This window comes from Brassica napus, chromosome A9, assembly GCF_020379485.1.
Source record: "Brassica napus cultivar Da-Ae chromosome A9, Da-Ae, whole genome shotgun sequence".
Classification (NCBI taxonomy): Eukaryota; Viridiplantae; Streptophyta; class Magnoliopsida; order Brassicales; family Brassicaceae; genus Brassica; species Brassica napus.
The window spans coordinates 43233546-43249161 of record NC_063442.1 but is presented as its reverse complement, the minus strand read 5'-3'; the positions used below and the strand labels follow the sequence as shown (position 1 = coordinate 43249161).

Here is a 15616-nt window from a genome sequence, read left to right as displayed (position 1 = left end):
TTCGTTTCCTTTTGTATAAAACGTACCAGGTCTTAAAAGAACGTTAATAACTTGGAACATGCAGTCTCCTTAAACATTAGTAAGTGAAAGAGCGAAAAAACAAAGCATATCATCATCATATTACCATATGTCCATTTGTGTCAACTAACACCCCAACGCTATACAAAGTCTATAATAATCCATCTTTAAAGTGCCCGGAGAAACTCATCATAATGCGCTCTCCCACAAAACAAAACAAAACCTTATTTTCCCTTCTTTTGTTTATATTTTCTGACTGCACACTTACTTTGAGATATTAAAGGTATGTGTGACCTAGAGAGAGACCGAGCAGTCAAGTGCGCAGACCATACCCGATAACAATGTTGATGAACGCCACCACGCATACAAACAGCAGAGGGAACCCTATGTGCTTCTCTTTCACTATCTTCTTCGTCCTCAGATCCGCCTGCATCATCATCAACATAAATACAAGACTTTTGTTACTACTCGGTTATAAAAAGAAACAGATATGTAGTTCAAGCCGCTACTAGCTACTCTCACCAGCTCTTGTTGCAAGCTTTCTCTATGTTGGGATCCTATAGACCGCTCTTCCATTAGCTTCGAAATGGTTGAATCAGCCTGCACCAGATTATTTAACTCATTAGCACAGATAGCACCCAGGTTTTGGACTTCTAAAATGTGGTAAGCATACCTGTTGTAGCTTCGATTCAAGAGCTTTGACTTTCACCTTCATCTCTTCAATGTCTTTAACCAACTTGTGTTCATCCGATGCATTGATCTTCTGACCATCTCTTTTCTCTAGCTGGACAACCTCAGGGTAAGTCATTCCATTAGTAAACCCTTTATCCCCAGGAAAATCCATGGCCGTGGGAGTATCTAAAATATGTGTTGGCTTTAAGTCGTTAGCAGGATTCAAATCTTCCATAAAACCCGTGACGCCCTTTTTTGGTTGCACTAGCTCTTTTGCACCATACGATGCCTTTAGCTCATCATGCCCAACCATCCTAGGCTCCTTTACAATCTCACTCTCCTAGACAGATAAAGTTTGAGAATAAACAAAAATGAATAATAAACTGCCAATTGCATCCAGTAATTATGATTATAGGCTAAGCTAAAACGGACTGGTGGGAAAGAACTACACACTGCTTGGCTGGTACTCTTCACATAATGTATAACTAAAATCTCAAAGAGGGCTAAATACTCGTCTTACATATTGTGGAGGAGGAAGGATCTCTGATTGACCATATGATCGATCCTTGAGGATGGAATCTTCAAATACTGCTTCCTCCTTCGTTGGCCCTTTAACTGGAGATAGTTCAGGTGAGTCGGAGGGCATCACGAGAGTGACTCTCAGTTTGTTTTCCTCTATGTGTTTGCCTTCCCCTTTGGAGAACTGCCAAGAATAATGAAATGAGTATATATAGATATACTTGACAGACCAAATAACTGAATTTCGGGGTAGACAGGCTCAAAGGATTACCATGCTAGCTGTGATGTCTTCATCAGTTGTGTCCGCAGGCACAGCAGTACTCTGGATTAAGAATTTGTCTTTACAAGCCAAGTCTAGAGGTGGTTCTTTGAAAGCTTGCATAATGACTGCAATAACATATAACTCTGATTAAGCGAAAGCATTAACTGAATTTGAATATGCACAAGAACTACTTATCATCCAGATTAAACTTTGAATGCTTGCCAACAACGCAGGTTCCATGTAGTGAAATCATTAGTATCTCCATCCGGGGAAGATACATTTTCCCTTTTAGACAACTACAACGTGAACACCGAAAGCCTAGGATCCTAAACAATGTCCAAACGCTGTTCAAATTTGAGCGTACCGAAGACAAAGCTAATCAAATATAAAAATTTGAGTTCATTTCCCATGCCAATAGACATCAATCAACCAACAACTTATCCCCCACTAACCGAAGAAATATAGTGCAAGAAATTAAAGTATTGTCTTACCAGAGAATTCACAGGATGAGTTTGGTGCAACAACGCCAACATTTGGACGGACACAGTACTTCTTTGGTGATGTAGTTTTGACCTGTCAAAATACCAAAACCAATACTAATTTAGCTGTCTTATCCAGAAAAACTGGAAGATAGCAGAAATCCTGAAGCCAGAGAGAGAGAGAAGATGGAGAAAAAATGTGTGTAAAGACCTTGAACGCAACAAAACGATCAGTTGTATTGGTTAGCAGGACCATGCAGGTAGTCTGCTTCTTCAGATCAACTAAAGAATAGGAAACCCATTAGTCTTACAAGGATAACAATTACATATGATTTGAAAACTAAAAAGGCAAAGATATCCTTTTAGAGACACTTCCATCTTCACAGAATTACACCACACACAAAACCAGCAGCAGGAAGTAGTTTGAAAAAGTTCCTCAGCACAACATAGACCTTAACATTACGCCAACTCATAGTTGATAATTCAGAGAACCCTCTTAAGTAAGCTAAAAATGATATCATTACGCAAATGATAAGAATGAGTCTCCCTCCCTTGACATCTTTTTACCTGGAAACTTGAGTGTTCGTGGTTGAATATCCAACAAAGGCATATTCATGTTTGCTGTAACAAAATCTGGTGAAACGCAATGAGCTTCGAAGAGCTACCACTTGCAGCAGGACTCTCTCCGCCCCTATTGTCAACAACAACAAAAATAGAGAGAGAGAGAGATTAATCCTATGTTCACTCAACCATGAAGCTAGCAAAATTAGATCAATAGTGCCTTGGTAACAATCATAAACAATCTATCTATGATCATAAGTCATAACATAACAAAATCAAATCAAGCATTCAACCAGAACAAGATCAGCTCAGAATCACTAAACGAGGAGAGCAAAATCAGATCAATAGTAAAAATATCTTTATCTATGATCATAACATAACGAAAAATCTAAATCAATCATTCAACCAGAACAAACAAAAGGCCGGAGGAGATTCAGAGGCGAGTTCGCGTTATCGATCTTCCGTCACCTAGAATCGAGCCAAACGCGGTTTAATACCTTAACGCGTTCGCTCGCTTTTGTTATCAGCGATACCGGCGGGGAATCAAACGCCAGAATACAGTTCGACGACGATCAATGCGGGGGCTGGCTCAATCAATTCAATATAGCACTCAGCTTCTTATAACGACGACGTTTTGGAAGGCCCAGGTTCCTCGGATCAAATGGATCGGATCTTACGGAGGCCTAGCCATTTGAAATTTGAAAAGCAAATTCTAAAGACGAATAAGCTATAGTTTTTTTTTTTTTTGAGAAAGACGAAAACAAACAACGATGATGATGATGAAATAGGGAGATGGAATAAAAATCTAACCGTCTCTCCACGACGAAGAAGCAACGGAACTGAGCAGTTAATGGTAGTGAGTGAGATCGGATCGGAGATGGTTGTACCTAACGAAACGAGCTATTACTCCAAATACTATTCCCAAATCAAAAACGTTACGCTAAAGAAGATATACATTTTTGTAAACCATACCTTTGTTCTTTACGGCAATGTATCTGTTTCTCAATCAGGATCAAAAGCTCTTTACATTCATCAGCGGTTAACCTCCCGGAAGTAGTAGTATGTTCAGAATCTACCAATTTTCTAACTGGGGAAGCCCACTTGTTCAGAGTTCAGAAAGCCCATTATTTCAACATTCAGAGAGCCCATTAGCGGCCCATAAAGAGAGATGTGATAGGGAAAGTTAAAGACCTATCTATCTATCTTGGATTATCCTGACCAGACCAGGTGGTCCAGACCACACCTGCGTGGTTATTATTTTTTTTTCCGTCGATTATAAATTTGATTAACTGGCCAAAAAACCCCCATAGTCCAAAATACAAAAGCCCAACAACGAAACCCTAGGCACCACGAGACTCCGCCGCCGCACGGACAAACGCTGCGGCTCCGACGTCGCACTCGCTTTGAAAGTCCACCGGGTAACCAACCATCGATTCACCCGGATCCACCGGAACTCACTGACTCCACACCATCTCGCCGTAAACGTCTTCCACTCAAGTGAAACCCAAACCAGAGAGAATCAATCGACTGCTCGAGATCTCATTCGTCGCCATTCATTACAGTCACCGCGAAAAAGGCTTCACGCGAACCATTACCGTTAACCAAGGTCGAGCTTCGATCGTCCTCCGACGTCGTCGCCACCCAAACCAAAACTGTAAAACTAAAAGGAAAGAAACAGACTAACCCTAAAACGAAACTAGGGAAACACCAGACGGCGAGGCAAGGCATAGAACGCCTTCATCCCCCGTGATCTAGACCGACGAGGACAGAGCTGACGAAGCCTCCACCTCTCAAGGACAGGAACCGGCGTCGACGAAGCTAGGAGAGCCTCCGCCTCCCGGAGGCAAAACCAAAAAACCGAACAAAGGGCTTCACCGCGCCTTCCTCAACACGACCGCGCCCTTACGCCAGAAACAGAATCGCCACATGCGGCCTTGTTCCAGAGCTCAGGCAAGGCGGAGGAGAAAAAGGACTAGAGCAAAGCGAAATCGAAGACTGAACCGGTAGCTTGAGGGGCTCCGGCGACGGTATGCGCGCTCACGCGCCGGCCGTCCGTCAGACCCAAAAAGAAATCTGGTTTCTCTCTCTAAACTCTCTCTGACTTCTCTCTAAGCCACTTATTTTAATAAACCTGCGTGGTTATTATTAATTAAACAGATAATTAATTAATTGAATAAATAAATTAAGAAAATAGCGAACACCTACCCACATGTCGACCTCGTGGCTATATACAAGTACACAAAGACAAAGCAGCAACCACAAAGCTAAGCTCATTCAGATTAAATTCACTTCAGACATTTGATAGCTACCATCTTACTCATTTCAAAAGGGGTACCCTGAGGTATGTTTAGATTCCCTTTTTCTCCTCTGGCTTTCATTTGTCACTATGGATCATTGATTGTATCATAGATCGATTAACCACATGGATTCTTTAGATCTATTATTCACATGTTTGCCTGAATCGTTCTAATCGATATATCTTTTATGGGTTTACATAAAGATCTGTTTTTTTCCTTTTTGTGTGTGTGCATCAAGCTTATATTAAGATAAGATTAGTGTTTAAATAGATGAGATCTGTTTTGAGCATCTTAATGTATTTGTACAACCATTTGTTGTATCTGGACTGTACATGTATATATATATATATGCTGAGATGAATGATTTGTTCGGTTGATTTTACAGATCACAAAGGATATACAAAACTATGGCCAAGGGAGTTGCAGTTTTGAACAGCAGTGAGGGTGTTAAGGGGACTATCTTCTTCACCCAGGAAGGAGATGGTACTTGTACTTTTTTTGTGGAACGCTTTAAGATATTTTAAGCCATCTTTTTTTCTTTTCATTCTTTATGAAATGATTAAATTCTTTTGTTGGTTTTTGTAGGTGCCACAACTGTGACTGGAACTGTTTCTGGTCTTAAACCTGGTCCCCATGGTTTCCATGTCCATGCTCTTGGTGACACCACCAACGGTTGCATGTCTACCGGTACGACTCTTCTACCTCTTTGAAAGGATGGCCGAGAAACTTGGTGTTTGTCTACATGGTTTTTAATAATTTAAGTGAACTTCTATTCTAGGTCCACATTTCAACCCTGATGGTAAAACCCACGGTGCACCTGAGGATGCTAATCGTCATGCTGGAGATCTAGGAAACATCATTGTTGGTGATGATGGTATTTTTCTTCTTCTTCTCCTCTGATCTCAATCTTCTTTAGAGCTGTTTTGTAGAACGTTTCTCATCTTTAGACCATCTTTAGTGTTCACGGGTTTACACACTTCTTCTTTCTTTTTGCTGTCTCAGGAACTGCCACCTTCACAATCACTGACAGCCAGGTACCTATTTTACTGCTCTCTTTTTGTTCTTCCTTTTACAAAACTGCTTTAGTGAACCAATGCATTGTTGTTCCGTCTGCAGATTCCTCTTACTGGACCAAACTCTATTGTAGGAAGGGCTGTTGTTGTCCATGCAGAACGTGATGACCTTGGAAAGGGTGATGACCTTTGGCTATTTTATTTCCCTAAGTTACATTGTCCATATGAGGACATCTTCAACATCAGTCCTAAGAACACTCTCTCTAAACTCTCATTGGTGTGTTAAATTTTCAGGAGGCCATGAACTCAGCTTGTCTACTGGAAATGCAGGAGGCCGTGTTGCTTGTGGTAAGTAGAAAGACCACAATTTTTCTCAGTTTTCTTTCTGTGGAAACTCGTCAGTATAAAATCAATCACAAGTTGAACTCCTTGATTCTCTGACTATAAAACTATAGGCTTGTTGGAATTCAGTCTCAGTGTACTATTAGACTCGGAAAGGATCAACCGACTGACGTTTGGTCTCTGCTATTTTGCAGGTATTATTGGTCTTCAGGGCTAAGCTGAAGCTGTTACTTTTCGAGGAAGAGAGAGAGAGAGATGGAATAAGGAGGTCGTACATGACCTGGCTACTTTGTGTTTGTTGTTGTGTGGCTATATTCATCGAGCTTAGTGGCTCAACGCATTTGGTTTAAGACAAAAAAAAAACAGAGAAAACCTTTTTCTATTTCATGAATAACAGAGATGGTCGAAAACAATAAATATTGAATATGACAGTATGTGGATTATATGCAAATCTGTGAATTACATCTATTGCTAAACTTGATTGATCGATAGAGAATGGATAGTTCAGTGGTTTAGTCTTCTTAGGTCCAAACTTTTAATGATTTTGCTTCTTATATATTGCTTAACACTAGCTTGTGTTATACACTCTGCCTAAGTAGACAGTTTGAAGAATAGTCTCTGTATTTACGTTGATAATGGAACCATGCAACTGTTAGATGCACTCTTGTCAACAAAACTAGACTCGGAAAGTACATCAATTGATCATATACATTCTCAGTCCTTTTGGGCAAAAAACCAAAAAAAAGATATACTAGAAGCGATTCTTGATGACTTGTTATGGTTTTAGGTCCCCCGGAGAAAGAGTCAAGATACCTGACTGCTCCTTAACCTTCTTCAGTAGAAGCATCAGGAGTGGAACTTTTGATAGTGTTCTTTGTGATCCCACCATTATCAACTTTTTCTGTGCAAACCAAACCAAACCAAACAAAACATTGTGTCAATAATTGAAAAAAAAACATTACTCAACACCACCATATGCTCTCCTTCTCTCTCACCTTGGCTCGTGTCAAAGCAACGTTGATCCTATGCCAATCTCCGAGCAGTGAAGAGCCAGAACTCCTTGGTTTCTCTCGCGATCTCACAAAGGATACTATTATGCAGTCTTTATCTCTTCCCTAAAAACCATGTGATCTCATCAAAAGGATGGCTTACCAAAATCAAAATGCTCGAGAAAAGAACGGTAAGAGTCTTAGAGCCAAACCTGATACTTGTCAATAGTATGTATCTCCACAGACGTCGTTGGAATGGCGTGTTGAATGAGGCTCGCTTGTGAGTTATAAGGAGTAATGATTCCAATATCTTTACTATCCACTCCATTGTTAACTAGCTCCTCCACAATCTAAGTTAAAGCATTACCAAAGTTGGCTCATGTTTTCTTTTACTTTCAATGCATCTTCTTCATATTTATCAGTACCTCAGCTATTATGGAAGCTTCAACTGGATTGTTGATCGCATTCTGATCCCTCGCTTCAAAAGCACGCAGCATATCTGGAAAACCATATCATATTGTCTCGTGAAAAAATCCAAATCCATATGGCAAAAGAGCTCATGAGAAGAAAAAGTAACTAGTAAGCAGCCACAAACCTGTATTAATAAATACAACTGTTCTGGTCGGCTCCAGAACCTAATGACAAAAGCAATTAAGATGCAATTAGATTATTAGCTGACAAAGCCTACGCAGAGTGAAAGCACAATACAAGTATTGTAAACGTATAAGAATTAAGAACAACACACTGACCTTTCTAAGCCATGGCGAATTAGAAGTGGAAGTAGAAAGAACAAGTGTGGCGTTAGCTACTTCAGCGGAACCACAGCACAATCTATCTCCATATATCAAGGCATTTGATAGTTCCATAATACCTCGACACATTCGGTACTGCACATCAAAAATTGTCTTGGTAAAGCAAAAATGGTATATACCCAATAACAACGCCCATCCCAAGGCTAACCTGGTTCTGTAACATTGAAATTGCCTGGGGATGAGCTTCTGATAACCTACGAAACAAGCTTATCCCCATCCCATTCTCTCTAGCCTCTGTACTCTGATTTCATAAAACACAACACGGATGCTGAAGTTACTGGAAAAAGGGGGAGATATTTCAAAAGAGGTGGTAAATGCTTGCTTACCTGCACTAGTGGCGGTAGTTGATAGTGGTCACCAACAAGTACAAATGTAGAGGCAAACAGCAAAGGTCCTATTGATACCTGATCAGTACAAGAAACAATAACAGTTAACTCAATTGTGTCCACTCTTTCTTTCAATTCTTACACATAAGTGAGATGAGATATCATACAGGGAGGGCAATTTGGCCGGCTTCATCAATAATGCAAACGTCAAAACGCCTATTCACAAGGTAGGGACTATTGATTCCCAGACATGCAGAGGCCACAACTTTGACCTGGTCCAACTTTGTTTTGATCTCGTCGACACTGCACATATCCATAGCTGCCACAAAGATAAGTCCAGACTATATCTATAAGACCCCGAAGCTATAATAGTTCGAAGATTATTTTCATACCCGAAAAGCAACTTTCTCGAACTTCTTCGTGTACAGCCTCGTCTCTTCCAATACGTAAAAACTCAATTCCCTGCAAATGCATTCAAAATAGTATGTCATAACTAAACTATTCCTATATGTCTCGAAGTAAACATTTGAAGAAGAAAAATGTTTTTTACTCTTTCTTAAGAACAAAAGCTCATGCAGTTTATTCAACGACAAGATACAGAGTGAAACATAATTATAAATACTTTAGAGATGGATGAAAGAGTCATAATCCAGAAAGAAAAAAAAAGTTGGCTAGAGGATAAAGGACCTGTGCTTTCAATTTGATAAGTAGATTATCAACTGCAGAGTTTGTGTACGATGCCAGCAGAATAGATGAGCCTCTGATCAACAAAGCTTTCACAGCATGAACCATTGTGGAGGTTTTTCCTGTTCCAGGCATTCCTAAGATCAACGCATAGTCCTTTGCAGTGAGTATCTGAAAAATTAAAAAGAGAAAGCAACTCTTCGTTCAGAAATACGTTAAGAATAGCACGTTAAACAAGAGAACAAACAAACATAATCATGCAATGACCTTTAGTATAGCTTGACGCTGATCATTATTTAAGCTCTTTTCTGACCAAATATATGATATTGCTGGATCCTGGCTCAGTATAGATCCATTGTCAAACCTAGGAGGCTACAGAGACATGGAAGAGAGAAGAATAATGAAGCGCGTAAAGAAGAATATAAGAAATAGCATCATCGTGACAACGGGAAATCTAAAAAAAGATGAATCAGACAAATCACCTCAAGATCCACAATCATTTTCCTGATGCCAATGGTATGTACGCTTTGTATGAAAAGCTGCATGAGATTGAACCTTGAAGAATAGGAAGATAATGATGAATCAATATCGTGACAGCCCATGTAAGTAGGATCAATAAGTGAAAAAACAATAAATGACTAAATCACCTCATAATTGAAAATGATGTCATGTATTCATCTTTGTAAATTCGCCATGACTCATTAGAGAGATTGGACACCTCAGAAGAAGGCTCGCTCCAAGGAAGACGTAATCGCTTGGATAAAGAAACCTAAGGATTAACATCGAAAAGGGAAAATCCAGGACTCTTAGATATGTCTGAGTAAGAATTAGATCAATTGTACCAGACAAACTATGCTAAAACCACAAACTGTAATAAGGAATGTACTTACTGATACATGAGTGCGACTAATCTCTGCTATAATTCCATTTGCAACGGTTAGGTGGCTGACTTCTGTGCGAAGAATCTGGATATGAAAATTTATAAACAAAAAAGGAAACAGTATAAACTAAGAGTGGAAGTTGAAACTTTCAGAAAGAAGAGATGGCCAATGAACACACAGTGCTTTCAAGTACAGCTAACTCTATCGGTTCAGATAAGCCATGACAAAAAAAACAAAAAAAAAAAATTAATATACCACGCGGTCTCCTGGTCTAAGTTTGCAATCCAGGTCATCAGCTGAAGGCTTTCCAGTCCTAGTCGTATCTTCGCTGGGTACTCTTTCTCTAGATTCAGATAAGTTTTGACGTACAAAACGATAAATGAATCTAGAATCTTTATGAGAGCTATGATGCTGAAACCCATCTTTCATGTCAAGAACCATAGAAGAAAGATAACTGGCTGAGTCGCTGCCCTTTGAACCACGTGGATGTGCAATGTCTTTCCTTGGAAGCTGTAAACAAACTTAGTAGTAAGGTCTCCGAATCAGAAAAGGCCGTTGAGTTTGTACTCCAGTAAAATTAGCTGGTATTCAAGACTGACCTTCATCTCTCTAGCTTCCAAGTCAATCAGTCTGTTCCAGTGTCGTATGAATTTAAAATGCAAAGTTGAAAGATGAGATACATGTGTGTCAAAGAGATCAGCAAGTCCGCTACTCTCCGTGTTTCCACCATCTGCCTGGTCAAGCATATAAGATGTTTTAGAAGCTTTAATCACATAAGATATGGTGAAAGTTCAACACCATGAAGATGGACGTTCTACCTCTCCCCCAAACATGCTTAAAACATTATTCATCATAGAAACAAGAAAATACCTTATGATAAATCGTGCAGGCGTCCAGATGGCGACAGTTACGACACATATTTGGATTCTAGCATCAAAATAATAAAACCGTACCATTATCTGGTAAATATTCACTAGAAAAAAAAATCATTACTGGACATCAAAGCATACCCGTAACATTGGTGGCAGTTGTTGGGTTGTTGATGCCACGAGGATGTCATTTGCAAGTTCATTACGACGAATAATCAGACCCACCAAATCTGATCTTTGAACAGAAATTCCCTTTTACAAGTGAGAAATGAAAGCTTAGCCACTTCCAATATCTTGAGACCAAAGAAAGGCACACAAAAGTTTAGACTCACCTGTGTCTGATCTGACTGTAGATAATACAGAAGGCCATTGTCAATATGCTTTAGGTACCTGAAAATTGTAAACTGTGAGATGGAAACAACAAAAATATTAACAGATGTTGTTTTCCAGCAAAAGTACGAAAGAAAGACAGCACATAATCACCTCTCAGACATAAGGAGCGTGTACAAGATCACCTGTGCACAATGTTCCATTGATGCCTGCATAACACAATAAAGGCCAAGCTCCTCGTTGTGAAAAGACACTTCTAACTTTTAAATTTCAACCGAATATCTAGATTAATTTCCACACAAACCTGCCCATTGGGAGCCTTTCCAGATTTAAACTCAAGAGGCATTATTTTCTCATTCGCTGTGTTCATGTCAGATCCAACTATCACTCTGACTGAAGCATCGACCATTCCTTTCAGACCATATTTAGGGGCCCATGACATCTCCTCAATGTCAATTACCTGAGGTAATACAATTAGCTTATTTACATAACAGAATTCTCATAAGAAGAGAGTGCTTTGAATAAACACCAGTTCTGATGGAAATTTAAGATGTGGCTTATGCATCCGCTTGGAACAACAAAGTAAGAAACATTTGAATCAACAAATTGGTTCTATTCTTCACCTGAAAGATATGAAATCCTAAGAAGAAAGAAGGGAGAGAGAGAGAGTAGGAAGAGATATTCACCTCTGATATCTTTACCATTCGCTGCCCATTAGTAGACCCAAAATCAACATTTGATATTGTTGAGTCCTGTTAATAATGACCATGCCATGAGTAAGATGTTTCTGCCTATAGTGTTATTAGAAAACATGACTTTAAAGGGGATAAGCGAGAGAAAAGCATGCAAAAACTTTCATTAGATGTCACTCAAACACTAAAATAAATAAAAAGTGACGGTGGCTACGAGTCTGGTTGTTTACTTGTTACTAGATATATGTAGCTAAAAAGTAGCATTAACACAAATATGTGATTATCATACTAGCACATGCACAAGGAAAAAAGTCCAGCACATCATGAGAGCATAACACAGTAAAAACATGTAAGAGCCTAAGCGAGACAACTGTAAAAATATCTGAAGGATAACCAAGCAGAAGAGTAACAAATTTTTTAATGTTCATCTAAGGAAACAGTAATATAACATCTAAGATAAACTCAAGGAAGAATCATCAATAGGAAAATACAGGTGCACCTTCGAATCTCGGAAGTGATGAATCCAATTCAACATTTTTGGGATAGCTTCGTGTAAGGTTGCTTTCACGCCTCGCTCATGCACTGTAGAGAACATATGACCGGATAAGAAAATAATAAAGTGCACTTCATTGAATCTTCAAAGCACAATGATTCCAAAATAACTCGAGAAGTACTATAGCCATATTAATTTCAAATTCCAATATACTAAGAGGTAGCCTAGCTATACTAACTCCAAATTATAATATATAAATAAGAGGTATTCTAGCTATATAATAAATGCATGGTAGGAACATGTAATGTAGCAACCAACCTCCACATGCATATAAGCTCTCAATATTATTCTTAATCACTATGCTCGCATATTCCTGCAAACCATCTGCAGATGGAGACTCTTGCGTGAGACCTGCCTGTTAAAGAGGAAATGTACAGTACAGATCAATGCACTACAAATGCAAGAAATAAAACAAAATACTCATTGTCCAGCATAATTTCATCAAATATTTCATACTGCAGTAAACCTGAAAAACTTGGTGCAGCAAGGTTCCAAGCAAGGCAGCTGTAGCGTGTTCATTGGATCTTAGCCTCTCATCAAGCACGGTTCTCCTTGGGCAACCAAAACTTGCTGCAACCTGAAAGACAAAACCGTTATTCCCAGCAAAGGCAGAAAAAAGAATTAAGTGCACAGAAGATTGGTATTTGCAATCAGAGACCATCAAGTGAAAAGGAAAAGTTACCTTAGTTCCAGCAACAAGGGTGTCAGGATGAACAATTAAGAAATTATTTTGATGGTCTACGTCACACTTGCCCTCCCCGTCAAAGTCTCCAATAACATTGATTGAATCTCCTGGTGATACAGTACTGTAAAACCTGGGAAGAAAAAGCGTCAGGTATTCAGGAAGCAACATAGGCTACTTAAACAGGTTTCAGCCAACTGGGAATTGAATAGATGATTTTTTAGCTCCCCCATACGCCAAAAGAATAGAAAGATTGACAACAACAAAAGTGTGTAGCATGTTTCCAGCCCACAATTAGAATCTTAAAGAGCAAGAGCATTCGAGACCAAGACATCCAAAAAAGGTGTAGCACATTGAATAAAGGATCAAAGAAAAGTAAAGTACCATTCATCCCAGAGATATAAAGCGCATTCTTTTCCAGTGTGCTCGTCTAGCAGGCGAAGAACCTGAGAAAAATTTGGTCAGCAAATATAGGCATGTACAAGAAAGAAACCCTTTAATATATGCAAACCTTATAAGGAGACTGAACCCTAGATGAGCCAGCCAAGCCACGTTTCTCAGATACCTGAAGTACAACTCGGGATAATGAGTAACTTTCACATAAAAACCACATAAGTAACCCAAGTATGATAAAGGTCAACTGTACCTCCAATACAAGGAAATAGCTATCTGGATTTGCAGAATTATTCTTTTTTAGTAGAGCAATTGGCTTTTCGTCTACGGCGTTGTAGACACCAACGGTACAGATTTTATCTTCTTCAAGTCGAATTTGGGGCACCACAGTCCCCACTTCATCAGCTGTTTTGTCATCAACTGAGATGACATCCTCCACTTGATCTAGAAGTTCAAGCAAGGCCTACAAAAAGAGGTAACATGTAGAAATAATACATTGACATGCTGTAGAAAACAATATAATGTATCTAATCTTGATCAACCACAGTTGGAAGTGACAAAACATATAACACGTATTAAAAACTGTCTTTGGCCAACATCTAAAGACTGCATCAATTCTCAATTCTTACCTTTTTATGTTGCCCAGTGCCCGTGGACCCGCAAGCTGCACTGCATGTTACAGTACAAGGAAGCTAATATAAACAAGAGCAACGTTAGAAAATAGACAAAATGTCATCATTCATCCGTTTATCATGAAAGAAATTCACCTTGTTGTGAGAGCATGAAAGTGACGGTGGGGTCTGGAAAGGACTGTTTCCACTACTAGAAGTGTTAACAATCTCGAACTCCCCATCTAGGGAAGGATTCACCCTTTCCGTGACCCTATTTGCTGGCAAAGCTGGTCTTTTGAAAGCTTTCTTTGAGGGGGATGATAACCACTGCTCCACCTTGGAAGTTATATCTGATGTAGGACACTGTTTCTGCACTACCTGCTATCATTTTCAATACGAAGAAGGTAAGTGAAACAGCTACCGAACTTTCTATCAACAACAGACAAAAGTACAAAGAACAAAAACAGAACATGCCTTGTCCAGAGAGCATGGGCGAAGGGTAGAAGATTTAAATCCCACTGAATTTTCAGTCAAGTCCATCATCTTAGGAACCTGCTTAGCAGCTGCGCGAAGTCTTTGATCTATAGGAGATATTTTCCAAGTTATCTCTTCGCCACCATCATCTTGACTTTGCTTTATCAGCTATCAAGATAAAAAGAAACCAGTAAGCATCACACGACCACTAAGTAATAAACCATGTTAAGTATCACAAATTAAACTACAAGAAACAAGATATAAGATTAAAAAGACACCATTCCAGGAGAGAATTTGAAGCGCTTAGCGTTTCTGGAGACCTCAGGAGACGCCTCCGTGAGTCCTCCCTGGTCCACATCTTTGGACTCATCAGGCTTCTCATCGACCCTGCTCAGAGGATTTTGAGGCGTTGAGACTACGGGGTTAGAGGCAAGAGAGTTGGAAGTTGATTGGGAGTTCTGAATATGTCTTTGGAAGAGCTGCTGGATGCCAACGCTTGAAGGTTGTGAGGACTGGTTGGCTGAAGATTGTTTGTTTGTTTTCGAAGCTGAAGACTTTGGCTTCTTCCTCGGCGGCATTTTCCAATGGCTTACTACTCACACCCTAAAACTCCAAAAGACACTTTTTGTTAAAGACAAAGCGAATAGCTCTCAATTAGATTAACTTCTCATAATATAAAGTTTCGTTGATGCAATGTGAAGTCTTATCCTAATCTGAAAGTTAACACCTTTCTCACAACAAGAGAGAGAGTGAAAGTTAACACCTTTCTGTGACGATCAAGCTCCGAGAATCAAACAACAAAACGTTGACAGAGAAAGCCCTAAACCTAGACCCAACAAAAGCTTCCGTAAACGAACTTCATAGACTCTGAAAATTGTAGAGCAAGTTGAGAATTAGGAACAAAGTCTACGTGAAAAAAAGTGTAGAAATGAATCGATAGAAACCAGAGACTAACCGGATATGGAGAAGTAGAGAGCAATGGTGACGGAGTGGCTATCGCCGGCGACGGCAAGGGACGGCGAGTGAGGCAGTGATGAGAGTGGGCAAGTGAAGGTTCTGAACGGACCACTGAAAATTAAATTAAACCCCGTGGCTTTATTCAGCGTAAACCGGAAAAAAAATCCGGTTTAATTAGCCGATTCGATTCGGGTTCCAAT

General features: G+C 39.6%; 3 protein-coding genes across 8 annotated transcripts; 1 reads left to right on the top strand and 2 right to left on the bottom strand.

The window, feature by feature from the left end:
- Window positions 1–30: 30 nt before the first annotated feature.
- LOC106420170 (vesicle-associated protein 2-2) lies at window positions 31–3538 on the bottom strand. Of its 4 annotated transcripts, none has more exons than XM_048741883.1 (11): window positions 3484–3521; window positions 3322–3398; window positions 2918–3194; window positions 2518–2641; window positions 2162–2232; window positions 1963–2044; window positions 1481–1596; window positions 1211–1393; window positions 692–1030; window positions 541–618; window positions 31–445 (listed from the first exon to the last, which is right to left on the bottom strand). In XM_048741883.1, the coding sequence occupies exons 4-11, from the start codon at window positions 2564–2566 to the stop codon at window positions 332–334; spliced, it is 1032 nt and encodes a 343-aa protein (XP_048597840.1). In that variant the 5' UTR covers window positions 2567–2641; window positions 2918–3194; window positions 3322–3398; window positions 3484–3521; the 3' UTR covers window positions 31–331. The 4 variants fall into 4 exon arrangements, with proteins under 4 accessions (XP_048597840.1, XP_048597839.1, XP_013716467.2 ...); XM_048741882.1 differs by having other exon boundaries at window positions 3009–3194; window positions 3484–3520; XM_013861013.3 differs by lacking the exon at window positions 2918–3194 and having other exon boundaries at window positions 3484–3538.
- A 1104-nt stretch (window positions 3539–4642) lies between these two features.
- LOC106420167 (superoxide dismutase [Cu-Zn]) lies at window positions 4643–6631 on the top strand. The gene is made up of 8 exons (XM_013861011.3): window positions 4643–4852; window positions 5194–5291; window positions 5394–5495; window positions 5587–5682; window positions 5811–5842; window positions 5925–6000; window positions 6116–6169; window positions 6358–6631. The coding sequence occupies exons 2-8, from the start codon at window positions 5216–5218 to the stop codon at window positions 6378–6380; spliced, it is 459 nt and encodes a 152-aa protein (XP_013716465.1). The 5' UTR covers window positions 4643–4852; window positions 5194–5215; the 3' UTR covers window positions 6381–6631.
- A 135-nt stretch (window positions 6632–6766) lies between these two features.
- LOC106420166 (DNA replication ATP-dependent helicase/nuclease JHS1) lies at window positions 6767–15533 on the bottom strand. 3 transcript variants are annotated; one of them, XM_013861008.3, is made up of 36 exons: window positions 15415–15533; window positions 15223–15326; window positions 14738–15062; window positions 14460–14627; window positions 14142–14363; window positions 14004–14066; window positions 13628–13837; window positions 13493–13546; window positions 13366–13427; window positions 12982–13114; window positions 12766–12876; window positions 12558–12654; window positions 12246–12328; window positions 11741–11806; window positions 11359–11514; window positions 11208–11263; window positions 11057–11114; window positions 10866–10976; window positions 10726–10782; window positions 10455–10589; window positions 10111–10365; window positions 9865–9939; window positions 9622–9743; window positions 9457–9529; window positions 9242–9346; window positions 8978–9145; window positions 8683–8752; window positions 8458–8609; window positions 8291–8368; window positions 8113–8205; window positions 7902–8039; window positions 7748–7787; window positions 7578–7651; window positions 7365–7502; window positions 7159–7278; window positions 6767–7064 (listed from the first exon to the last, which is right to left on the bottom strand). In XM_013861008.3, exons 3-36 carry the CDS (start codon window positions 15035–15037, stop codon window positions 6939–6941), a joined length of 3969 nt encoding a protein of 1322 aa, XP_013716462.2. In that variant the 5' UTR covers window positions 15038–15062; window positions 15223–15326; window positions 15415–15533; the 3' UTR covers window positions 6767–6938. The 3 variants fall into 3 exon arrangements, with proteins under 3 accessions (XP_013716462.2, XP_013716463.2, XP_013716464.2); XM_013861009.3 differs by lacking the exon at window positions 15223–15326 and having other exon boundaries at window positions 15415–15529; XM_013861010.3 differs by lacking the exons at window positions 14738–15062; window positions 15223–15326; window positions 15415–15533 and having other exon boundaries at window positions 14004–14043.
- Between the last annotated feature and the right edge of the window lie 83 nt (window positions 15534–15616).